The sequence below is a fragment of the Caretta caretta genome, chromosome 1 (assembly GCF_965140235.1).
Source record: "Caretta caretta isolate rCarCar2 chromosome 1, rCarCar1.hap1, whole genome shotgun sequence".
Taxonomy (NCBI): Eukaryota; Metazoa; Chordata; order Testudines; family Cheloniidae; genus Caretta; species Caretta caretta.
In genome coordinates, this window is record NC_134206.1 from 165,579,645 (window position 1) to 165,605,498 (window position 25,854).

Genomic DNA, 25,854 nt, shown 5'->3' on the forward strand with positions numbered 1-25,854 from the left:
CTACATAGTTTCCTTCTATGTGCAATTAATAATAATCAGAAGCAAGATATGCACACTTCCCATTATGTTCATTGAATGAGAAAACTCCTATCTACCCATTTAGTCAAAAAAAAATCTTTCATCTCTAGTTAATGTCTTTCCTGCTATTCTACTCATTTGCTGTAGTTCAACAGTTTTGCTACTTTATTCAACTTCACACAAATTTCAGGAAAATGAAGTACAACTACAACGCTGCATTATTTACACACATTTAAATGATTACAGTGTGCTAGCAGAAATACAAAGCTAAGCTTTTGTATCTCTGAAAGGCTCTTTTCAATTAACAGAGAAACTTCATGTTTCTTATCACTTTAAGAGAATCTAACCTGAGTTTACAATGCTACTTTTGTGTAAACATTGCCTTGTGCTGTGAGTAGCTGACAGTAACTACCACCTACATTTCACTGTTCCACAAAACACAAAGTATCCGGTTATAACAAAATTAGGAAGAACTTAATGTACATTAATTCATTTATTTAAGACCTGGCTGGAAACCACCATAGAACAGTAAATTGATTACAGATTTATTATATCTATAAAATGTGCCTGTGTTCATAACTGTAGATATTTTTACTTGGATAATTGCAAAAGGCTGAATCAGACCCCCAAAATCTAGGTGCAAAAGGGGTCCTCTTCTCATGAATCTCTCCCCGCCTACACTTTGGTAGAAGCAGCACTACCATCTTTCCCATACCTTGCCGTGGAATCTCTGCAATATTGCCATCTGTGAGAGTGATGGTGAGGGCAAGGATTGGGCAGGCAGGATTTGTGCTGCTTAGAGCATGGCTTATTAAACTATAAAAATATCTTTCTAAAGGTTATTTTTAGAATGCTACACACTCCAGCCAGGAAGTTCTACTGCAACTGAAGATCTGGATTAAATCTAGCCTTAAATTCCCATATTCATCCTAAACTATGAAACCCAAACAACAGCAGGAACTGAGTCTTCGGTATCACTAAACTACTGTATACATTAAATAGTAAAATCCCAGGGTCTGCCCTACCATCATATTTTCCCATCATTCTTCTAGCTTCCACAAATTTGAGACTATTAGAAGGAAAGCAGGTGTCAGAAGAGGGTAAATCTACCAACTATTTTAATGTTCGCTGCAGAAATAGAACTCTGAATATAATAAGCAGCAGCTTGCACTGGTTATTTCCAGTACTAGTTTAAAATAAGCTAGAGATGAGGGGACTGGGTGGAGGATTTCAGGAGGGATTGTGGGTTTTGGAAGAAATCCAGATTATGGCCCAGTTAAAAATAGTTCTTGCCTTCTGAATCATTACGGTCCCATTTCAAAGACTATTTAGACACTTTATAGATTACTGGCTTGACAGACAACAAAGCCTGAAAAAAGTAGATCAGCAGAGGAATTGTCATGATAAACCATAGCAGTTCCTCGGCCTTGCGCTAGAAAAGTCCCAACATGCTCACAGATGTTTTGTTAAGAACTGAATTTTAAATTTTATAATACAGCCTTCATGTAGTCTCACATCTAAAAACAAATTACTGCAACTTCAAAATATTTTCAGAGTAGCTCTGTTGGGCAGAAAATATTTAAACACCATTTCAACGAGGTAGCTTTTCCTGACATTCTATTTTAGTGAAAACAGATTTTTCATTACTCAAAATAGCAATCCAATTTTCACCAAATTTAAAAGAGAACTACACCTTTTAAAATCATACTTGAAGATATTTTTAAAAATATGCAAGCCAAATTTTTTTAAAATTATGAAATGATATCTCTTTGACAATTCTAAAATGCATTACTCCTCCTGTAACAGATCTGAAGGCTGTCGGAACTATCAGTCAACAAGGCCAAACCCTCAGCAATTCCTGCCTCATAGCTGTATTTCCCCAGACAATGCTTCCTTAGCTAACAAAAGAATCTATAAAAGCAGATGTGACTTTGCATTACATCAGACTTGGTTTTTGGAGCCATGAATCTAACAAGTTAATGAGTTAGGTCCCAATCCTGCCAACACTATCATATGCAAAACTTTCCCTCAAGCAAGTAGCCCTACTGAAGACCTTGGAAATAATTAGGCAAGTCAGTGGTGGATCTAGAGTTAGTGGGGCCCTGTGCTCAGCTTCATTTCTGGGGCCCCCAACTGTGGGGGGAGCAGTCTCACTTATCTCCCCTCCAACCCCGTTTTTCATTCTTTTTTTCTCCATTCTCCTCCGAGGGCTCAGGGCTAGGGGTGCAGGGTCTGGGCGATACTTAGGGTGGGGGAGGAGGCTCAGGGTGGGGGAGGAGGCTGGCAGGGAGTGCAGAGCACTTACCTGGGGCAGCTCCTGTTTGCTGCGGGGGGGTACAGGTGGCTCCGCGCAGTGCGGCATCGCCCCCATGGCCACAATTCTGGGGGCCGTCCCCTGCCAGGCAGGGTATCCTGGAACACAGGGGCTGCAGGGCCTTTGGCTAAGGGGGCCCCAGGCTGCAGCTCTAAAGCCCCTTTCGGAATCCAGCCCTGCGAACATGGGCGGAGGACTCAGAAGGAGCAGGGGCAGCCGCACAGCCAGCAGCCAGAGAGAAGCAGCGCTTTCCCCGTCAAAGTGCCGCTTCTCTCCGGCTGGCTGCGCAGCCGCCCTGTGCTCCTCCTGAGTCCTTCCGCGTTTGCGGCACTCCTGCCACCCACACCACCCGCCTGCTCCCTTGAGGCTGCAAGGGAGCCTTCCTTCCTGCTCCCCTGCCCAGCGCCCCCCCGCGGGAGGGGTGTATGTGTGTGCTGGTGCTGAGCTGCCTGAGTGCCTGGCCCTGGGGCCCCCTGTTGTTGGTGGGCCCCGTGCCAGGGCACCCTGTGTTTACTGGTAAATCCGCCCCTGTGGCAAGTAAAGATACACAAGTAAAGATACACATTTGCAGCATTGGGGGCCTTAAGTTGCTTATTGTTTTAACTTTTTCCTATAGATTCTGTAAACTTCATAAAAAATGACAGTCCTAACAAACTGAGGGTATTGTCAGTGGTGAACTCCAACTAGACTGGGAAATAGAGAATACAGATAGAGAACTAAGGTTGTAAATAGTTTTCTTCCCACATATAAAGATCTGGACCTATAGTCTGAAACAGCGTACAGAGCACTTGGGCTAAAGACTGAGGCAGATGAATCCACTAAATAGATCTTGTGACACCTCCTGAAGCTTTTCCTATGTAAGTGCTGTACACTCTTCCTCCATGGAAGCCGAAAGTCTCTCAGACCTAAAAGTGACAATGGATCCACATGAATAAGCACAAAGATTTGAAGCTAACACAAGACCTTTGGGAACCATGCTACTGATCATTTAATCCACCACACAAAGATGTCCTTTGGAGTATCCTACCCCTCAAATCGGGGTAGGTCAAAATTTCTTGTTTCTTTACATCTCAGATTGCTTTGAACAACTATTGTGGCTGTTAATATAATTGCCTTCTTGCCATTGCATTACAGGCCAAAGATCTGGCTGAGAACTGTTGTCTATTTACACACAATTATGCTTCAACTGATGACAAAGGAAACTATCAGATTTTTAAGCATGCTTTCAGTTTCTGTGGAAAGAGCCACTTAGAGTTCCTTTTTAACTCCTAGGATTTTTGTAAAACAGCAGTAATCTGTGCTAGACTATCTACAGTCAGATATTTACTTAGCTTCATCCAAAGAGGCTAATGGGGAGGGAAGTTTTTCTTCAAGTGACAGGTTTCAGAGGAAGCTCACTTCATCAGATGTTGTATTCTTGCTCTAGCTATTGTGATCCCACCCTCTTATTCACTGTTCCTTCCTTGGAATTAGATGCAAATTAGCTTATCTAACCTAAAATGCAGACTCCACTTAATTAAGAAGTGACCAAGAGGTGGTTACTCACCTGTGCAGTAACTGACGTTCTTTGAGATGAGTCACCTGTGGGTGCGCCCCTGTTCGGAGATTTTTACAGCAGTACCCATATCAGCCACACATGCGCGGAGCCTGCCTCACACACCAGTCTTAATAGTGTGCATGCGCGGCCAAACTCCTCAGTTGCTTCTCTACAACGGAGGCTGTCCCAGCTCCGACGTAGAGGGGAGGAGGGTGGAGAGTGGAGCACCCACAGGGACACTCATCTCGAAGAACAGTTAGTTACTGCACAGATGAGTAACTTTTCTTCTCCTTCTTCCCCTGTGGGTGTTCCACTGTAGGTGACTGAAAAGCAGTATCTCTCAAGGAGGTAGGGACTTCAGATCTGGAAGAAATGCAGTAGATAGAACAGCTCTGCCCACACCTGTATCGGTGATGGGTCCCTGTGTAAGAGCATAATGTTTTGCAAACGTATTTTCAGAAGCCCAAATGGCAGCTCTGAAAATGTCCTTAAGGGCGACATTACGTAGAAAGGCCACTGAGGCTGCCATGGATCTGGTGGAGCGAGTCCTGATAAAAGTAGGGGGAGTCACATTCTGTAATTGATAGAGCCAAATGCAACTCGAAACCCAGTTGGAAAGTCTGTGGTTAGAGACTGATGAGCCCTTAGAGCATTCTGCAATGGGGACGAATAGCTTGTCGGAATGCCTAAAGGTTTTAACCCTGTCCAAGTAGAAGGACAAAGCTCTGCGCAGGTCTAAAGTGTGCATTGTAGATCCAAAGGAATTTGTATGTGGTTATGGAAAAAGGTAGGGAGATGGATAGGCTCATTGACGTGGAAAGATGAGTGCACCTTTGGTAGAATTCTGGGGAGTAAGCACAGGGTGACTTTGTGCTTAAAAAATATGGTGTATGGTGGATCAGCCATGAGTGCTGCAATTTCTCCTGTGCATTTTGCAGAGGTAATTGCTACTAGAAATACAGTTTTCATAGAGAGATGTAGGGGGAACATGTCGCTAATGGTTCAAATGGTTTTTGGATTAGGCATGTTAAGTTTAAGACTAGGAGAAGGTTCCAAGGTGGATTTAGCCATTTGATGTCTGGGTATAGGGTTTGGGGTCCCTTAAGGAATCGCTTAGTAATGGGGTGAGCAAAGATAGGCCTACTGTTGGTGGCACCATGGAACATTGTAACTGCGGCCAAATGGACTTTGATGGAACTCAGGGAGAATCCAGAAAGTTTAATCTCTAACAGATAGTTGAGAATTAGTGGGAGAGGCACGGAAAAAAGGAGCGGTTTCTGTGGCAGCCCACCACTGTGTAAATCTTGTCCAATTATGAAGGTAGGTGGTGCATATAGAATTTGTTGTGCTATGAAGGAGTACATTTTGAACCTGCTCCGAGAAAGTTTGCTCGGCATGAGAGAACCATGAAGGAGCCAAACCTTGAGGTATAACGTGGTTAAACTGGGTTGGAGTAGTAGACCGTGTTGTTGGGACAAGAGATTCGGGCAGGGGGTAGTGGGATGGGTGCGGAAAGCACCATCTTGACAAGGAAAGAGTACCATGCCTGTCTGGGTCATGTTGGGGCAATCGTTATGACCCTGGCTTGGTCTGTTTGTATTTTTATCAGTACTTTGTGTATGAGTGGTATCGGGGAAATGCATATGTTAGGTCGGTGTTCCATGGGAACATGAACGCATCCCCTGAGGAGTGTTTGCCTAGTTCTGCTCTGGAACAAAATGTTGGGCATATCTTATTTGCTGCAGTTGTGAAAAGGTCTGTGGTTGGGTATTCCCATGTGTGAAATATGTCTAGTACTATATCCTCGTTTAGTTCCCATTCGTTGTCTGTGGGAAATCTTCTGCTGAGGTCATCTGTGGTGGTATTGAGAGAGCCAGGTAAGTATGCAGCTGATATTCAGACATTGTGTCTGAGACACGAGTTCCACCGTTTCATCGTTTCTGTAGAAAGGGAATGGCATCACACACCCCACCCCTTGCCTGTTTACATAGAACATGCAGGCAATGTTGTCAGTCATTATCCTGACTCGTTGGTTTTGTATGAAGGGAAGAAATTGGAGGCAGGCATTGCATAGCGTTCAGAGATCTAGACGTTGATGTGAAGGGACTTCTCGGCAGGAGACAAAAGCCCCTGGACAGTGTATTGGGGTGTAGCAGGGTGGACACCTGCTCAGGCCCAGAGGGGTCTAAGATAGCCCTGGGAGAGGGCTGGGGCAGGGGAAGAGCTGCGAGCAGACGGGACCCAGACCATCACCAGGGAGGTCTGTGACAGGGAAACCCAAACGGACTAGGCCCAGCAGGAGGCCGGGACCCAGGTTGGGGTAGGACAGGGAATAGCGGGGATCAATACAGAGACAGAAGAGGCTCTGGGGGACCCGGAATTAAGGATGTGACTTGAGGCTGCGGAACGGACCCGCCAGAGGGTGGAGACCCAGGTCTGGGAGATCTCCCGGGCCTGGGAGGCCTCAGAGAGAAGGTGTGAGAGCCTGGAGGGGCGACCCTGGAGGGCGAGTTCTGGGGAGCCCTGGCCAAGAGGCCCCCCTTCCCCCAGGTGTGAGGGTTTAGGGGGGGTGTAGCGGGGTGGACACCCGCTCTGGCCCAGAGGGGTTTAAGATAGCTCTGGGAGATGGCTGATGCAGGGGAAGGGCTGGGCTGATTGGCAGAGCAGGTGCAGCTGGGGGCCACGCCCCTAACAGACCCAGTGGGCCTTATAAAAGCCAGGGAAGCCAGGAGAAGAAGAGACACTCTCTCTAGCTTCTGAGAGCGAGGGACCTGGCTGCAGGGACCTAAGCAGAATACCTAGATTGGAGCAGGGCTGGGGAAGGGCCTGAGGAGCTGGGGGAACTCCAGGCAGGAGAGCCCCAGGCTGTAGCCTAGCATTAGGTCCAACAGGTACTGGGGTTGCAGGGAACAGCCCAAGATTAGACAGAGGCAGCAGGTCCAAACCCAACCTTGCCTGTGATGAGTGGCTCATACTGCAGTCTGCCCCAGGGCGTGGGGGCTAGCTGGAGACTGGCAGGAGCCTACAACTAAGGCAAGGTAGGGATAGTGGGTTGGGGGTTCCTCTGGGAGGGGAAGACCCAGAACTGTGGGGTACTGCCAGGGGGCAGCACCCAGTGAAAGGGGCACCGGGGTCCTGGGAGGGACACGGGAACCAGCAGCAAGGCGAGACACTGAAGAGGGCGCTCCGGAGGCTGGAACACTAATTCCCTGAGACGACCAGCAAGAGGCGCCGCCGGTGAGTCTGCGCCCGGTTACGTGGGGCATGTGTACTCCCTATCTCATAAGGGATGCGTCCGTAGTTATGATAACTGGTGGGACGTCCTGCAGAAAGGGGACCCGGAGCAAAGGTTGTGAGGCAATGTCCACCAGTGGAGGGTGTCATTGACTCTGAAGAACATTGGACATTCGGTCTGTAGGCAGTGGTCATCCAACTTCGGAAACACCTCATGAAGAGGCGAGCGTTCCTGACAACAAAAGTGCAAGAGGCCATGTGGCCTAGGAGTTGTAGGCAATCTCATGCAGTCACCTGTGGACTGTTGATGGCGTTGAGAAGGTGGAGTGGGAGAGGTGCTATTCTTTTATGCGAGTTGAAATGTGTTCCTATGAACTCCAGTTGTGGGGTGGGTGTGAGTGTAGATTTTCTTTGTTCATTTGCAGGCCAAGAGCATGGAAACATTGGATTGTCTGTTGTGTGGACTCAATGGCTTCTTGGAGGGTCCTGGCTTTGAAAAGATAGTTGTCGAGGCAAGTAAAAATTATGATTCCTTGCCTTTTGAGATGAGGTGTTACAACTGCGAGGAGTTTGGAAAAGACATGAGGCGCAGGCGAGAGGCCGAAAGGTAGGACCCTGTACTGGTAGTGTTGTGAGCCCAGAACAAAGCGAATAAAATGTCTATGGGCAGTATGTATGGTCACATGAACATAAGCGCCCTGCAGGGCAAGGTCTGCAAACCAATCTCCCTGCTTCAGTGCTGGGATTATGGTTGCAAGAGTCACCATTTTGAGGTGGTTTTTTTTTAAATAATGAATTTGTTGAGGCATCTGAGGTCAAGAATGGGTCGCCATCCCCCAGTTTTCTTTTCTGTTGAAAGTAATGGGAGTACAACCCTTTTCCTCTGTGTTGGTCGGGCACTGGTTCCACTGTTCCTAATTGGAAGAGGTGATGCACCTCTTGGCGGAGCAGTTGTTAGTGAGAGGGGTCCCTGAAAAAGGACAGGGTGGAGGGGGGGTGGGGGGCAAAGATAGAAAGGGAATAGGCACTGAAGTAGGGATGATGTTTTCTATATCCTCAACCACATCTTCAAATTTGCTTATTTGTGGGAGGGGGCTGACATGGAGCCGATGAATTGTTACAGCAATGGTCGCTGTAACATCTTGGTCGCTGATGTTGTTGTTCATATGGTCTATGACTTTGAGTATACATCAGGTAGCATGGACATTGATAAGGTTGGTATCTATATTGTCTCCTCCTATTTTTCAGGGTGTCTGATCGGTTTTTAGTGTCCGGTCTATGCTCACCTTACTTATTGGTTGGTACATTATTCTCAAGCCTCCCCAGGAAAGGAGGTGAAGGGGTTTGGGGGAATATTTTGGGGAAACAGGAACTCCAAGTGGTCCTTTTCCTGAATCTTTGTCTACCTCACGTGGTGGTGGCAGCAGTACCCATCCAAGGACAAGGAAGGATTTGTGCCTTGGGGAAGTTTTTAACCTAAGATGATAAAAATAAGCTTAGGGGGTCTTTCATGCAGGTCCCCACATCTGTACCCCAGAGTTCAGAGTGGGGAGGGAACCCGACACAGAGGTTTGGATACAGAGAGACTGTAATGTCACTCTCGAGTCCTTCATGGAGTGAAGTACGTTGTTGGTGTTACTGGCAAATAGTTTTCCACCATCAAAAGGGAGATCTTCGTTGGTATTCTGAACAGCGCGGAGAAAAGACGACTATGAAAGCCATGAAGCTCAACGCATCATGACTGCTGTAGCAGTGGACCGTGCAGCTGTATTAGCAACATCAAGCACAGCTTGTAGTGAGGCACAGGAGATGATTTGTCCCTCAGAGACAGAATAATTAGATATCCGGAATTGTAATGTGGACGAAGCATACACTTTACGATCAAGCAGGTCCAGCCTTTTACTGTCTTTAACAGTTGGGGTAGAACGGGCAAATTGGTGTTTGTTCTTGTGGCTAGCTGCCTCTACTACCAATGAGTTTGGCTATGTGAGTAAAAAAGAACTCCAACCCTTTGGAAGGAATAAAATATTTCCTGTCAGCTCGCTTACAGGTAGGTGTGCTAGTAGCTGGTGTCTGCCATATGGTTTTGGCGGGATTCATAATGGCTGAATTTATAGGTAAGGCAATCTTGGATGTGGAGGTAGGTTGCAGAATGTCATTCAACCCATATTGGTTTTCAGAAATTTCCTCTAGATTAATCCTCAACTCATTGGCGACTCTTTTGAAGAGATCTTGAAATTTTAAGAAATCATCCGACAGTGTTGGTGGGGCAGCCAGTATAGCCTCCTCCTGTGTGGATATGGGCTCCAGAAGGGTTGGGAAAGCATGTATAGCATGTTCATCGAAGTGTGGAGTAACAGCTTGTTGTTGTTGTCTCATTTGTAGCTGTATACACTGGTGGTGGCGAGGTGGTATTGTTCCTATTTCTGGCTTCTTGGCTATCATAGTGGGATCGCTTATGTTGCCCATGGACCTCAGTATTGCCACTGACTGGGAAAGGGCATAGGTGGTGCCATCCATGGGTTCGTATACCAGGGAGGGAGGTCTTTGATGAACAAAGACCTAGATTTTGTGTGACCAGTGCTGATTTGGGTCTGACTGGGAGAACTGGTATGGTGAAAAGTCTCCCTGCACTATGGCATCCTCATCACTAGAAAAGGGAGATACAGCAGGAGACAGCTATCTGGACCACATGTGAATGTCCGGGAAAAAAAAAGGTGTCAAGTAGAGGTGACTGTAGGTTAGGTGACACCTGCAGGTCTGGTGAATGAATCAACTGCAGTGCTGGAAAGCCTGTGTGAGAGAAACCCCTCTGTTAGGAGTGCCTGCAGCACTGGAGGGTTGTTCGGCACCGACGTTCTCTACACCGTAGTGCTCAATGGGTACTGCTGTAAAAATCTCCAAACAACGGTGTAGGAGCACACTAACACTTACAGTGGAGCATCCACAGGGACACCTCTCGAAGAAGAAAAAAGGGTTCCCCCTTACCTTATGATTTAGAGAGGTGCCTTAATATATTAAAGTTTTATTTCTGCTTCTTGTTTTTTGTAAGTTACAAAAATCAGGTCTAGTCTCTATAACTACAGAACTAGTGGAATGATAATCTCTCAATAGACAAAGTTTAAATAACTCAGAGGGGAAGAGATTTTTAGTCAGGGTATATCTAGACGAACAGCTAAATGCACAGCAAATCTAAAGCACACGAGAGTGCCAGGCACCAGCTGTTCCTGTGGACCTTGTTACTGGGCACTAAAAGTTGCCTAGTGCACTTTGATCTACTCAGCTTTGAAACAGGAGTAGGTCAATGCACATGAGAGAACTTTTGAATGCACAGTAGCAGGGTCCACACAGATAGATTTACACCCTAGCTTTCTTCGCACTGAATGTTTATTTCGACAGGCCCTCAGACTATTTACAACTGTTTAGTTTTAACAACACATTTAAAACGAATACCTAGTGAACAGTTTTAGAGAAAGAATGTCTTAAGACTAAAGATTCCATCCTCTTTAATTAAGAGGAGAGAAATTTTAAATGGACACTTGAAACCTTCAACAAGTCTTCCAGCAAAATAAGGCCAAATGTGATTTGCCTTATCTTTCGAAGACCAAAAATGAAACAAAAGAACACCCACACACCCTCTCTTTCAAGCCTTGTCATAAAGTAGCAAGAGGGCAGATACTCATTTCCAAAGCAGCTGTCTTCTTGCAAGATGACTCTCCTTTTTCATAGAGAGCCACTCTTTTCCCTAAGGGAATGGAATACGGAGACATTTCTACTAGTATAAGAGTGGCTGCAATAAGGAGACACCATGGAAAACAACGCATTGTATTTACTGGTTAATGTTAACTTTCATCTGTGTAGATACCATGTCAACACAGTGATCCCTCCTCTCCCCACCCCCCACTGCCAGTGCACTGTGCAAAGGAAAAAATCACATTCATTTTGCTCAGTTTCGAAGGAAAGTCAATTAGCAAAAAAATATATTTTCTTCAAGATTTTCATTAAAATTAGCATTTCTGAGTCGAAGTTTGATATGTTTTGGAACAGTAGCAATTTGAAAGCCCTACATGAAGAAACTAGATGCCAGTTTCCAAATGGGTTTATTAGCAGTTTAACACAGCTTTGCAAATTTGTTCACTCACCCAGAAATAAAAAAAATCATTCCTCCTCCTCTCCCACCTTAAACTCCATTATCACTGAACTATGATGAGAGTAGATTTTATGCAGATTATAAATGTTATGACAATTGTGCAGGTCTGGTTTAACAGTCCCATTAGTATATCTAGTATCTTAAGTATTTAAAAAAAACTAATTGTTGCATTTTATGACTATATTAATAACAAAGCTGGAAACATTTTATATGGTCTCTTCTTACATTTCTTACCAAACCACCGCTTGGTTACAAATATCACTTTTCAATAAGATGGCCACCTCCAGCAAGAGGCATACTAAATATATTAGTAACTTTAAAACAAATTCACAGCTGGATCATAGCAACAAAGGCTTTTGTCTTGTTGACTTTTAGACTATAGGCTGAGCAAAGCAAGTGATTTTAAATAGCAGCATGTTAAGTGTAAAGGTTGTGTAATTGAATTCCTTGCTCCAATATAGTTGAAGATTTTTTTTTAATATACTTGCCATATTTGTGCTAACACCGGTTGAGGTAACCCAGATTGGAAAAAAAAGTTTCTAGCTTGATCACCTGTAAAATAAATTAGTAAGGCATCATTTCAAAAAGACTGCTAATAATACCCAGGAGAAGACAGAGCTAAAAGTTAAATTACAACACAACATTCAAAAGAGAGCAACATTAAAAGGCATATATTGTAACATGATATAATACAGAATATTATTTAAATTCAGTTTATCACTTAGCAAGCTACAAGCAATACTACAGATTAATTTTAGGTACTGGTGAATCAAGGGTATCTATTGGGGAGATATCCACCCCATGCCTTAATATTTAAATTTGCACCAGTTGCTTCCATTTTAAGTTAACTTGACATTAACATTTTCCAGGAAAATCTATGGAGATGGACAATAGGAAACATATGGTTCCTGCTGCCCAATCCATGTTTAAAAGCTCTTTCTTTGTTGGAGTCATCTGCCTAGTGAAATCAAGGAAGCACACACTTTCTCCACAGGAAACACTATTTCCCATCAATACAAACATAAAACATTCAATTTTTTCATGGGTATTTAAGGTACAATACAGACCAGTCAGCACAAACTGAGTAAGGGACTCTTCAGTTATCATTTGAGACTAATTAGCCATTGAGAAACACAATAGCAAATTTTTTGAGGTAATTTCCCATTTTCAGCCCAGGTTGGTAAAGGTAGGTGAGTAAGGATGGGAAAGACAAGACAGCACATTAGGATTAGGTGCAGTAGGATTAGGTCGCTGAAAAGGAAATTTTATAATCTATGAAGGAAAGGAGTAGAAAGACTACAAGTAGAATTACTTATCAAATTTTTTACAAAATTAAGTTACACCCAGAACCACACCAGATTTTTGTACAATGTCATATGAGGGGCAGCAATAATCAACCTGTGCCAGGAGAGGAACATATGGCTCTTTAGGACCACAGATGAGACGCTCAAGACCACAGGTTTGATCAGAGACTCTTGAATGCCTCCTAACAGGTAGATAGCAAGGGAGGCAACACATCACCCTCCATTCTCTTTTTCCACGTGTAGCTGCAGTGAGAAAGGGAAGATCCAAACAGAGCCACCAAGCAGCCACAGAACAAGATCTTGATATCACTCTGTGGCATTAAGCCCAATCTGCAGTGGTTTAAAAGACCTGTGTAAGCCATGTGTGTGGATTTATTGCTTAATCCTCACAAGCTAAACTGATATAAGCCACTTGTAAACAGATATAAAAGGCTGTCCATACAGAGGTTTGCACTGGTTTAACTAAATTGTTAAACAGATTTTCTTTAAAAAGGTGCAACTTACAATTAGACTGTCTTTTGCATATCCTGATCAATCAACATGACAAGGTATCGCAATGGTGCCAGTCACCAAACTTAAGTGACATCAAGTCATCACACTATGATTCTGTGGTTCTGAGTCTATGACAATGATTATTGTGTAGTAACAAGCAGTTCTACAAGATAGAGTAGCAATGCTTTAGAGAACCAGGACTGACTTCAAGAATGACAAGAGAAAAATCAAGTGGTATAGACCAGGGAGAAGATACAAGGTTTTCAGCAATATTCAAAAAGGGATGGAGTTGATGTGACAGAGAGATACAAGAGAGTTGAAATACAGTATGAATAAAATCTTGCCTGCATTTTTCCCATGAATTTTTGTACATACTTATTGACTATGAATTCTAGATATTATTAAATGGAATTGGATGTGAAAACTATCTAATTACCAGTGATAAATCCAGATGTTGGTTTCAGACTATGGAACTGCTGATCATGTTTAGCTCTCTCTTCCACAGTTATGGCCCAGATATCCAGATTGCCTGGTGTAGAAAGAAAATATAGAAGTCAGAAACAAGATACACTACTTTTCCCCCCTCAAGTCTTCAATACACAAAGTTTTAACATTTTAACCCTGTGACTTGGTGGTACTAGCAGAATTAATTTGCCTATGAAAATTTAAGTATTAGAATAGATTAAAAATAATCTCAAATCCAACTCATCTACAGTTGCATTCATACATATCTTAAATAGGCAGCCATATGTACAGTCTTACCATAACAAACCACCAAGACTGAAATGAACTCCTGAACAATGCTTCAGCAATTTTATAACCTAAAATATCACACAACATGTAATGCAATTTGTGATCACAACATTTAAAAGATGTCTGTTTAATGAAAGACAGAAAACATGGAAAGTTCATGTGGTTTTGCTTATTTAAGAAACTAATCCCACTCAAATAGCACATGCAGCGCAGCACATGATGCAGTCTCTTCTAAACCAAACAGTGAAGAGGTGTCACAAGGCGTCAACAGTCGTGCACTAAATGGGTTTGTACCATCACAGAACTAGAAATGAATGCCAGGTGTTCATCCAGGAAGGATGTGAACATGCACGAGGACATAAAATAGGCAACAAAGCAGCACAAGGTAGGAAGAGAGCACCCACACTATACTCCTGAGTGAATGAGAAATGCATACATGTAGGAGTATTTTGTACTATTTGGATCCTCCAGAGCATATTTAAAGTTTGTAGTTCAATATTTAGTAGGTTTCACATTAAACTACTTTTAATTTTTTAAACAATACAGTGACATTAAGAATGCCTTCTCCAGATTTCACTACGGATGTGCAGAATCTACTTCCACTGTCTAGTTGAACCACTTTGGCATTTGTTTCTTTCTTTTGTCCTCTAGGTTACTTTTCCTTATACTTACAGCAACACTACAACACTTCATCTCTCACTTGAAGAATTTAAGATACTATTACACAATACTGCACCTAAGCTTGGTCTTCATAATTTTTGAATTGATAATACAACACTGTCTTTCAACACTTCCAGGAGCATATAACGTTTATTAGCTCTGCTGAAGCAGTAATAACTAACTACTGCTGGCCAGAATCTCAGGAAAGCAAAGACATCTAATGCTAACAAAATAGAGTTCTCCTGAAAAGGACATTAAAGATACAGACTTGCAAAAACAAGTTGTCTAGATCTTGTTCTTTATTCTACATCATTGCCTAAGTTTACCTGGGCCAGTACTTTAAAGCTTTTAACAAATCTGTGGTGGTGGTGTGTTTTTTTTTTTAAGGTACGTTGTCAGACACTGGAACACTAAAAGATAATCGTTTAGTTTCATTCATCAAAAAGTGAAAGAGCACTAAGTTCCAGACTTACTTTTTGAAACAGAAAATGTAATTGACAAAATGATCAGACTGCAAGAGAAGAAAACTCCCAATTAAATATGCCTAATTCTCAAGGACTATGTACACCTGTTTAAGAACTTCATATAAACATGGTCCAAACATTATTTCAACAGAACTTGTTCATAAAACAGTTTATCTATCTTGTGTGACAGGACACAAACAGTATAGTCCAGAGTTTAAGACTAGCCCTGGAGGTCTCAGCCTGGCATATGTGTAGGGGTCCATGAGTGGAAGGAAGGAGTTGATAGATGGGTTTTTATACAGATGGCAGTGGGAGGAAGCTGGTGTTGACAGTTTTCAGTGCCCTCCATCTGCAATCTATATGAAAGCAGAGGGGGGATGCAGCTGAGCTCCACAGTCAGAGGTGTAACTATAGGGGTGTTGGTGTGGGCCAGTGGTTCTCAACCAGGGGTATGTGTACCCCTGGGGGCACATGAATCCATCTAGGTATTTGCCTAGTTTTACAAGAGGCTACATAAAAACCACTAGCTAAGTCAGTACAAACTAAAATTTCACAGACAATGACTAGTTTATACTGCTCTATACACTGAAATGTAAGTACAATATTTATACTCCAATTGATTTATTTTAGAATTATATGGTAAAAATGAGAATGTAAGCAGTTTTTCAGTAATAGTGGGCTGTGACACTTTTGTATATTTATGTCTGATTTTGTAAGCAAGTAGTTTTTAAGTGAGGTGAAACTTGGGGGTACACAAGACAAATCAGACTCCTGAAAGGAGTACAGTACTATAGTCTGGAAAGGTTGAGAGCCACTAGTGGGGGCTATTGAGACTCAGGCGTGATCTTCCAACTAGCATGCTACCCATCTAGTGTTGATCCCATTAGGAGATTGGGGGCAGGATGGAGGGCTTCTTGCCCCTGGGGACAGTTCTTTTCCAATCCTGCCTGACTCCTTTCCTACTTGAAGTCTATCCCCCCTCTGAGTCCGCAACCACAGACTGCCCGGCTGACCTCTGACACATCTGTTGGCCCATCCTCCTGGTCTTTGTCTCGCTTCCCAGGCAAAGTGTCACCTGGTCGCATCCCTCTCCTGGGTCTCGGGTTACGAAGGGCACCATCTATTGCTTACATGCAAGCAGCTAGAGCCACCTCACCTGCCCCCGAGAGTCTCAGCAGAAGTCACACACTTATTCCCACCACCTAGGCATTGGTGCAATACACAGGAAAACTGAGGTACACACAGTATTCATGCAAAACAGTAAGACTCACATAGGCTCACATACAACATAATAAGGAGGAAAAACCCACTTTGTCACACCTTAGAGTGCCAGAAGAGCAGATGGCTAAACATTACATGAATTGGTCTCTCAGACATTACTATCTAGAATGCATTTGGAAAGGAATGTAATTTTTCTGATTTAAAAACAAAACAAAATCAAACTACAAAAATCTTACCCCCAAAAGGTGATGGAAACTGAGCCATGGTTCAGTCACTTTTAGCTTGCTAATAGATGCCTAAAACAGAAAGGAAGTATGTTAAGATAAATAGATCTTCATTGCAAAGATATATTATAATAGATCTTCTATTTAAAAATACACTTTATTATAGTTATATAGTCAATTGCTATGTGAAAAATAAGAGTAACTAAGATGTGGTATTGTATAAATGTAAAAATAAACAAACTGTTAGTTGAGGAGAAACTAATGTACGCTGTTTTTGAAACATCCCACACATTTCTCCTGTTTGCCTTTATTAGTGAAGAGCTACATTTTGCTCTTGTAACAAAATGTCCACAAAATCTAAGTACCCTTATTTATAATGGAAGAGTGATGTAGTAAGGAAGAGAGTTAAATCAGCCATACAAACAGACAAGATTCTAGCAACAGCAGAACAAGTTGCTCAAAACATTACTTCCACTGGGTATAACATCTCTGTCGTATTCAAGTGCAAGAATATGACATCTAATTCCACAGCTGATGAAAATGCACACTCTCTCCAAGGAGCCATTTTAATTTTATCTTGTTTGATCAGGAATCTTTGAGATGCACCAATCAGACTCATATAGTATCTTGCAATTTTACAAGTACATAAGAAAAAAATTGAAACTAAAGACTAGAATGCAAATAAAAGACTATTTTGCACCCAGCCATAGCACTTACTCTGTAAACAAGTTAATTCAACCTAACAAGAGTGCAAGTTAAACTACTGTAAACACAACCTCCAAAAGGGAAATTACAAGGCACAAATGGATTATTTGGTGGGAACTCCAGTGAATCACAGAATATCAGGGCTGGAAGGGACCTCAGGAGGTCATCTAGTCCAACCCCTTGCTCAAAGCAGGACCAATCCCCAACTAAATCATCCATGCATCCACTGAAAATGTTCACTTGTTTAATACTGCTTATTCTTCAAAGTTAAAGCAATGCCAGAGTGTCTGAGTTTAAAAAAAAAAAAAAAAGTTAAATGGGCATTTTTCTTACTCCACACAAAAAGTGACATGAACTGAGCCAGAGGGACAATGGCCAGTGACAGAGCCACAAAACAGTGAATGAGCTGCCTCCTGTCCTACTAGATTCCACTGTTTTCCAGACAAAAAAAGAAAGGCAAAAGAAAACAGAACTGAAGGGAGAATAATTTAGGCTGCTTAAATAGCAGCAGAAATTATCAAAACCATTAAAATACAAAAGCACCAAAAGAATGGCATTAACTTGCAACAGCAGTTTTCTTTTGTCTGAATTTGATAATGATCTTTCTTTAAGCTTTTCTGATATTCTGCTGATTCCTCACTCCTAAACTTAATACATACCGTGTTTACCTCCACTTTTGTCACTGGGAAAAAAAAAAACCCAACACCACCACACACAGTACTACTAGTGAAAACAATGTAATGAAAACGAAGTTCCCCATCTAATTGTAATTTAGGAAGCAGGAGAAGAAATGACAAAGGAAGAGAGCGTCCCTATACCTTACCTGTTACCTGGGTGGAGGAAATGTGCCTGTGTCTGTCAGGGGTATTGACTTGCCTATGGAGGGAGCTACCCCGGTCTCCAAGCAGTTGTCTGTGAACAGCCCTGTGTCTGCGACAAGGGGAATGAGATCCCAAGCTGTGTGTCTGGTAAAGGAGAATGTGTCTCGGGCTCTTCTTTGTCTGTGGAGCAGACAGAAGGGGCCTTTCAGCCTGTGATGGTTGAGAATAGTGCAGTTGTCTCAGAGTTGGTGCTGGATTCAACTAAAGCCCAGGAAGGGAATGGTCCTAAGTTTGTGTCTGCTAGGGAGAATGGCCCTGTAACTAGGTCGCATCCAGTTAGTGTCTATGCAAAATCCCAGAGACCAGACAATTCTGGAGCTTGTATTTTGCCCGTTGCTAGTGTGTGGCTGGGAAAGGGTGCAGCAACTCTGTCTAATCCGAGTGAGATCCTAACCAGGGCACAAGGAGAGCAGAAAGATGATTTGATTGTTACCTACTAAGGGTGTGGAAACCTGTAGCAAGAAGGAAAAGATTCCTGAGCTTGTGTGTGGCAAAGGGAAGGAGAATGCTTCTAACCTTTTATCTAGGAAGTCTGTCAGTTTACCTGAAAGGGGATTGTGTAGGAATCCGCCTGATGGGCCAGAGGTAATTCTGGATGTAAGTGAGACCCAGAAAGAGTCTGTTGTTGCTCAGGAAAGTGTTCCTCTAGAGCAAGCCCTAGGTGAAGAGGGTAAGGGCAGAATTTCTGTGAAGGGTGAATTGTTGCATAGAAAAGCCCCTAGGGAAAGGAATCCTTATGGAGTCTTTGCAAGCAGTTTACTGCAACTGAAGGGTGTGAAAGTGATTTAATCAAGCATCCGATGAAGTGAGCTGTAGCTCACGAAAGCTCATGCTCAAATAAATTGGTTAGTCTCTAAGGTGCCACAAGTACTCCTTTTCTTTTTAATCAAGAAAGTTTCAGTTCCTAACAGCCAGAAATTTTCTGTTGTGAATGAAGCCACTGACTTTCCTGTTGAAAGATCCAGTGTGGATAGCTTTGAGAAGGTCTCAGATGGAGTGAAAGCTGTTAAGAAAGTTAAACAGTCCTCTAACCAAGTGGCTGTGTTTGGCCAGCTTGTTGGGGAGACAAGGTTGTTGAGAAAAGGAATGTCTCCATGCTAGTTCTGTAAGTGAACAGTATGTGGCCCAGGTCAAGATGGGGACTCTTAACCAAGAGAGCCTGAATTGCAGCCCTCCAGACTAGAGCACTGGGAGAAGACCCGATCCCAGTTTGATCCCTGGGGGTTTTGGGGTGGCAAAAGGCACGGGCCGCATAAATCTTCCCACATGTGGCATGCAAGTGCTATCGACCACCTCCAACCTAAGGGAGGGCGAGAAACTGGAAGGGCCTGGTGTAACTCCCACCAAGGAATGGGAGAGATGCTGGGGCACCCATGCTTGGGCGGACTTGCTGTGGGAAGTGCACGGAGGGGCAGAGGATGCTGAATGCTCCGAGCTCAGACCCAGGAAGGTGGAAGTTGTGTGAGCTGTGTCTCCTGGAGACAGTCTGTTCACAGAAAGGAGACTTCCCCAGAGTCCTGACTGGCTTCGTAGGGAGTAGTTCCAGAGCATCGCCCGGGGACTCCGTGACAGGAGGGCAGAAACTTCCTGAAGAAAAAGAATCCAGTCCCAGACCCCTGTTCTGCCCCACACTTGCTGGGTGCCCTCAGGCACATCACTCAGTCTCTCTGGGCCTCAGTTCTCCCATCCAGGAAATGGGGCTGGTGGCGCTTCCCACCCTCGCAGGAGCCTGGGAGGAGAACTACCCTGCAGGTTGGGAAGAGGCTCGGACCCTGGGGTAATGGGCGCAGGGGGAGCATCTTAGTACCATTGTTTGGTATCTGTAGTCTGTCTGGAAACAAAATATTTCCCTAAAGTCATTCCAAAAACCTGTATCCAGCCACAGCCTTGGGAAATATTTAACAAAGCCGCAGATTTTTCCCTCGTGTAGCCTGCCCCCGACCCGGCACCAGCCCCCAGTTCTGCCCCCTCCCTGCCACCACAGCCCCATCTCACCTCCTGACCCTCTCTGGGTGCCCTGGGCCCCTCTTAGCAGGGGACTGTCCAGGAGGGTGCAGGGGGGTCTCTCCTTGCAGCCATGGGGAGGGTGGGGTCTGGTGGATGTCCAGCCCCTCTGGACACCTCTGCCAAAGACCCCCAAGAAACCCACTAGTTTCTTCCACATGGGGGGAGGGGCTCCTACTTTCTGACTTGGGCTGGGGCGTGATGGGGGGTGCTTCCGTGATGTCAGAGCCCCGGGCGGGAGGGGCTCGAATCATGACTCTGAAGTGGCAGGGCAATCTCCCTCCCGTTCACATTCCACTAGGGGGCTGGGCTGGGATCTCTAGGGAGGGAGACACAGGAAAAAACAGCTGCCACTATGGAACCCAGGGGTCCTGGATCCCAGTCCCCCTGTTCTAACCTCTAGACCCCACTCTGCTCCCAGAGCCAGGGAGAGAACCCAGGGGTCCTGGCGCTCAGCCCCCACCCCGCTGTGACCACTAGACCCCACTCCCCCCCCTGGGTGCTGCAGGGGTAACTGTGTCTGTGTCCCACCTCTGCTCAGGCCCTTGACTGATTTTCCCAAAGTGCTTCCTTCCGAATCCATCACATCTGTTCCCCTCCCTGCCCGTCACTGCCCACCCGCGTGTGGGGGAACCAGCATGGTGATGGTTCGTGATGGGAAATCATCCAAGCTGGCCCTAGGAAGACGTCTGTGCCCCGACACACCCAGGGCACACGCTAGCCCACCCCCAAAAGAGAGGGACAATCACCGCCCCCCACACTGGAATATTCACAATCTTGCTCAGAGACATAACCGCACAGAGTTCACTCCCACTGCTCCCAACACAAGGACCTCCCGCCCCATGCAGCATGTGCCAAGGCCTGTGGAACTCACTGCCACTGGACTGCTACCCATGGGAATGGACCATTCCAGGAGACCAATAGACATAGCCGTGGCAACAGGTGAGGATGGCCTCCCAGGGTCTGACCCAGGCCGAGACTGGGCTAGAGGGGCCCATGGCTCTGATCTAGAGGAGTCTATCCAGCAGCGGGCAGTGACCTCCACACACAACCCACCGGAAGCATCTTTCTTAGCGGATCTCCCAGGCCATCCCATACATTGCAACCCGGCCCCACCCCCTCGCTCCCACACACTGGCGGGTTGGGTAACTGCTGAGGGATTACACAAGAGAGTCAGAGCCAGGGAGAGAACCCAGGAGTCCTGGCTTGCCCCTCTTTCCCCCCCCCACCCCCACCACCACTCTAATCACTCGACCCCACTCCCCTTTTAGATGTTAGGCTCGCTGCCTCTTCTATCCCTCTCCATCTGTCCATCCCTCTGCTGCAGGTTTTTGGAGTATCACCCCTGCTCTGTACTCCTCCAGTGCAGCCCAAGGCCTTCCCTCCCCACAACCATATATCCTCTCCCCCCTGGTACTGGATCATCTGCCTGGTCCCCCCACTCCCTCTCGGGCGCGCTGTGCTGGGGATTGTGCAATGACCCAGCACCAAGCAACGCGGAATGGAAACCACAGGCCCTGCTCCGCCCGATCTGCCCTCCAGGTGCACCAGAGCCCAGCACCCCACACCTCCACCCTCCTGAGCCACAGGGGGCAAGCTGAACCTCCACCACACTCTGCAGACAAAGACTGGGGGGAGAGATAGCTCAGTGGTTTGAGCATTGGCCTGCTAAACCCAGGATTGTGAGTTTAATCCTTGAGGGGGCCATTTGGGATCTGGGGCAAAAATTGGGGATTGGTCCTGCTTTGACCAGGGGGTTGGACTAGATGACCTCCTGAGGTCCCTTCCAACCCGAATATTCTATGATTCTATGACTAGTCTCAAGATAAGATAAATAGATTATAGATCAGTTGTCTATCTGTGAAAGTTACTACTGCACTTATCTCACTCCATAAACATTGACTAACTTTGAATTCTGCTTCTAAACTGCAATTAAACTATAAGATTAGTGTCAATTCCTTCACCATCTAAGTAGTTTAAAATCATTGCACTTGATGCAAACCAGTATTATGTAACATTGTACAACTTAGATTTTAACGTTTAACTGTTTAGTCAATAAAACAGTAATTCTTCCAAAGCCCTTCCAACTATAAATGATTAGCACTTTAACCTTTTGCTTCAGTATCATGTACTCTGCAGACAAAACCATGCCTCTATTTCTCTCTTCCCATCCCCAAGTATTCTGGATTTGGTTTCTGAAGCTAACAGAAGATGCTAAAACAGTTTCCTATGCAAAGTCTTCCAGCCGTGTCTTAGCTCCATAGATGTACTACTGAATCAGTGTGGCACAGAAAATTTTATACTCACTTAAAACTTTGAGAAGAAAGGGAGCTGCAAAACAGAGGAGCTGCTCCTGCACCCCTCAGCTGTTTACTGTGTGGGAGTGTTTGCAGAAAGACAAGAAAAGAAGTAGAAAGAAAAGGGAACCAGAGGTCGATGGCTAAGAGGGGAAAAGAGAAAACTACAACCAGCCAGAACACAAGAGCAGACTTGATAAGAGACAGAACCAGAGCAAAAGGAACAAAAACACAAACTAACAATCCATTTCACCTACTCACATTTTACAAGTTAAAAAAAAAAAATCAACGATTATAACTACTGGGGCGGCACAGTGCTTGCAAGCATTGCAGAGTTCAGTCATTTGAAAGGCGAGAATCTCTCACATGTAGTTCAGGAACTCCACAGGAAGAGCGAGCTTATCACTGCATCCTTGCATGCACCAGTGATGGACAAAATAAATCTAACAACTAGCGACCTGCTCGATGCTTAGGAACGCATAAAGCTGTACCAAATAGAGAGAATACCAGAAAGAAGGGGGTGGGGTAGGCTGTGAGTGAAACAAGTAGTGCGGGGAACAAGCAGAGAAATGTCTTGAAAAGAAGAGAGAGATGAATGTAGAAAGAGCTGAAATTTAGACTTGAACAACTGGAAAAATTAGATTGAAGACTGACAGACATATATGAGATACAGTATGAGGCAAACAAAAGGGAACAAGAGAGAGATCAACATACCCTAGAACTGGGTGGCCAACATGTGGCTCTGGAGCCACGTGCAGCTCTTCAGAAGTTCATATGCGGCTCCTTGTAGAGGCACCAACTCCAGGGCTCGAGCTACAGGTGCCAACTTTCCAATGGGCCAGGGGGTGCTCACTTCTCAACCACTGTCTCTGCCACAGACCCTGCCCCCACTCCACCCCTGCCTGCCCCCCCCCCCAGCCTCCTGCACACCACAAAACAGCTGAGTGGGAGGCACTGGGAGCAGGGGCCGGGGGGGGGGGGTGTGGAGCGGATGGGGAGCTGCTGATGTATTACTGTGGCTCTTTGGCAATGTACATTGGTAAATTCTGGCTCCTTCTCAGGCTCAGGTTGGCCACCCCTACCCTAGAAAGATATTGCAATTTAAGTTTGCTGTTGACAGATAGCGTAATGTTTACTTGTTATAAAGAGAGGTTTGATTTTATATCAAAGGAAATTCTAGGGCAACCTTCAGAGATTTGACAGTACATGCAGTTGGGTCTGAAAACTCAGCATTCCTTATGTATAAAGGGAGGGAATAACTCTTAGAGTTAGAAGTTTCATTGTATTATAATGCTGAGTGGTTTGGGATTTTTTTTAAATTATCAGGAGGAAAGTTTTTTGGGGTAGAGTTATGTCTTATGTATTTGTCAAGTGTGTAGCATAGTTATATCTACTGTGTGTTTGTACATATATACACAAACTGTGTATGCTTTTAAAGGGATATGCAAATGCTGAAGTTTTGCTTTTGTGCTATTTGGTTTTAAATTGGGGGGGGGGGGGAAATCTTGTGGTTACCAAGTTATTCTAGTATAGAATTTATGAACAATATTAGGCAATCTGTTATTTTGACTAAAATCTTTGTTAGTGTCAAATCAAAAAAAAAAAAGCAGGTATTTTAAAGTTTTCCTGGGAGGAGTAAGAAAGAACCCTTGGCCACCCTGAGTAATCCTTTTTGGTCTAGTCTCAGTCTAGTCTAGTCTCAGAACTGCAAGTTTTACATGTTCTCCTAACATACCTGTAATTTAAGTTTCAAACGATAGAAAATATCCACTTAAATGTGCAGGCTACTACAACTCACTATTTCTGACTAGTAAGACAATTTTGAAAAAAGAAAACCTGCCACCACATCCAGCACCAGATCTCCTAACACTCCAGAAACAATATATACAAGCTTTGAAATTTACACTATTAAACTCAGATTAACCTCACAGCTGCTGCACAGAACCTGTAGGGGAAACATGCAACAGAACATGATTACATTCTTAGGCGTGTTCATACTGGCACTTTCATAGGCAACATTCCCATGGAGGGGACAGGTACAAGGGCATCAACCTGTTATTAGCGGGTACACGGGGCAGTACTGAATATATATTTTGCTTCACATAACTGACAGTGAATTTGTTAAAAACAACTGCCTAAAGATTTGATTTCATCTCCACTCAAGTTTTTTTTAATGATGCGAAGAAAAAAAGCTTGCAGGAAAGAAGTCTATTGGAAAACATAGCAGTCTACTGGCTAAAAGAAACGTGTCACCTTTCATGAAAAAGTTGTTATCTGGGCTGTCAGTATCAACATGTTTCTTTTTAACTAATGTGTTAAGGATGTTATTGCTGGCACTGTTCCATTCAACTTCTTGTGCAGCTCCCCAGCTACTCTGTTCAAGGTGTTTTCTTTATGTCACTGGAACCAAACGGATTCAAACAGCATGTCACTGGAGTCTGGGATGCTGTTGATGGCAAGGCAACAGGAAGAACAGATTGAGGGACAGCACTATTTTGCAAAGAAAAGAAGGGGGAAAAAATCATACTTCAGCAATGAAGTCTAAGCTTCACAGCCTAAGGACCAAAACATATTATATCAAAAAGGTCAAGAGGCCACATATCAATACTTTGGGGTAGATTCTGAGCTCTGCTTCTCTCCTTCTGCAGTATTCTGGTGGTACAAAAAGTGGAAGCTGTTCACACATCCCTTGCTGGTGACTTCTCAATGTGAATGAGACTCCAATATGGCTTAAAGATGGCACAGCCAACTCCTACACTTCACACCCTTCATGCAGGAGCTGGTGAGTGACTGGAGCACATTGCTATCTACCAAGTGGTCCCTTGGGAACATTTTGCCAACTGGAGCACATTAAGCGGACCCCAGGATGGGGCAGAGATGCAGGGAGCTATAACTGGTTGTTGGTTCTCAGCTTCTCCTTTTCACTCCTGGATGGCTATGTGGGGGAAGAGAGCCATTCTTTCCTAGGCACTCACCTAGCCTCAGACATACCCAAAACTCCTATCCCAATCTCCCTGCAGCTCCAACAACCGAGCAGGGAAGCAGGCAAAATAGCGAAAGATGCTAACTGTTCTCCTTCCTGTACTATGGTGTGGCATGCGGGCAGTGGGGGAGCTGCTGAGCAATTGCAGTAAGGAAGGACAGCTGCTCAGGGCATCCTGGCACAGTGCTGCTCCTGTCATTGTTCAGAGAATATATATGGATTATTGCACAAATTTGATTAGCCAACAGTTATGACTGCTCATTGTTAGTCCAAAATTTGTTTTTATTTTATATCAAATAATTTTGATAATTCATTAACACACCCATATAATGGAGTTATGTGAGCAGCATTCTAGTAAACAATTATGTCCTTCAGGCAGATGAAGGATTATCAGGATTGGTGGGTGAATGGAATAGCCAAGGTATTGTGGGTGACATAATGGAGAAGAGCAACACAGAGTTTTCCCATGGTGAAGTGTGTATGTGTGGAGAACTAGGGTATTTGAATTGGCATTCAGATATGGCGTGTGAAACATTGGATAGAGCACAGGCATAAAAGGGGTACAGTGTGGAGGAGGAGCTCTGATTTATCATTGTTCCCCGCTAATCTTCAC

The 25,854-nt window shown here is 44.5% G+C and overlaps 1 protein-coding gene across 7 annotated transcripts in view; it reads right to left on the reverse strand.

The window, feature by feature from the left end:
* Window positions 1-25,854, reverse strand: part of ITSN1 (intersectin 1) — a 226,228-nt gene that overhangs the window by 162,254 nt on the left and 38,120 nt on the right. For all 7 annotated transcript variants that reach the window (XM_075132970.1, XM_048867649.2, XM_075132962.1 and 4 more), the window contains 3 exons: window positions 16,384-16,443; window positions 13,486-13,578; window positions 11,742-11,805 (listed from right to left, as the gene is read on the reverse strand). In XM_075132970.1, the coding sequence (XP_074989071.1) occupies window positions 11,742-11,805; window positions 13,486-13,578; window positions 16,384-16,411 (185 nt within the window). In that variant the 5' untranslated portion in view covers window positions 16,412-16,443. The remainder of the gene's footprint in view (window positions 1-11,741; window positions 11,806-13,485; window positions 13,579-16,383; window positions 16,444-25,854) is intronic.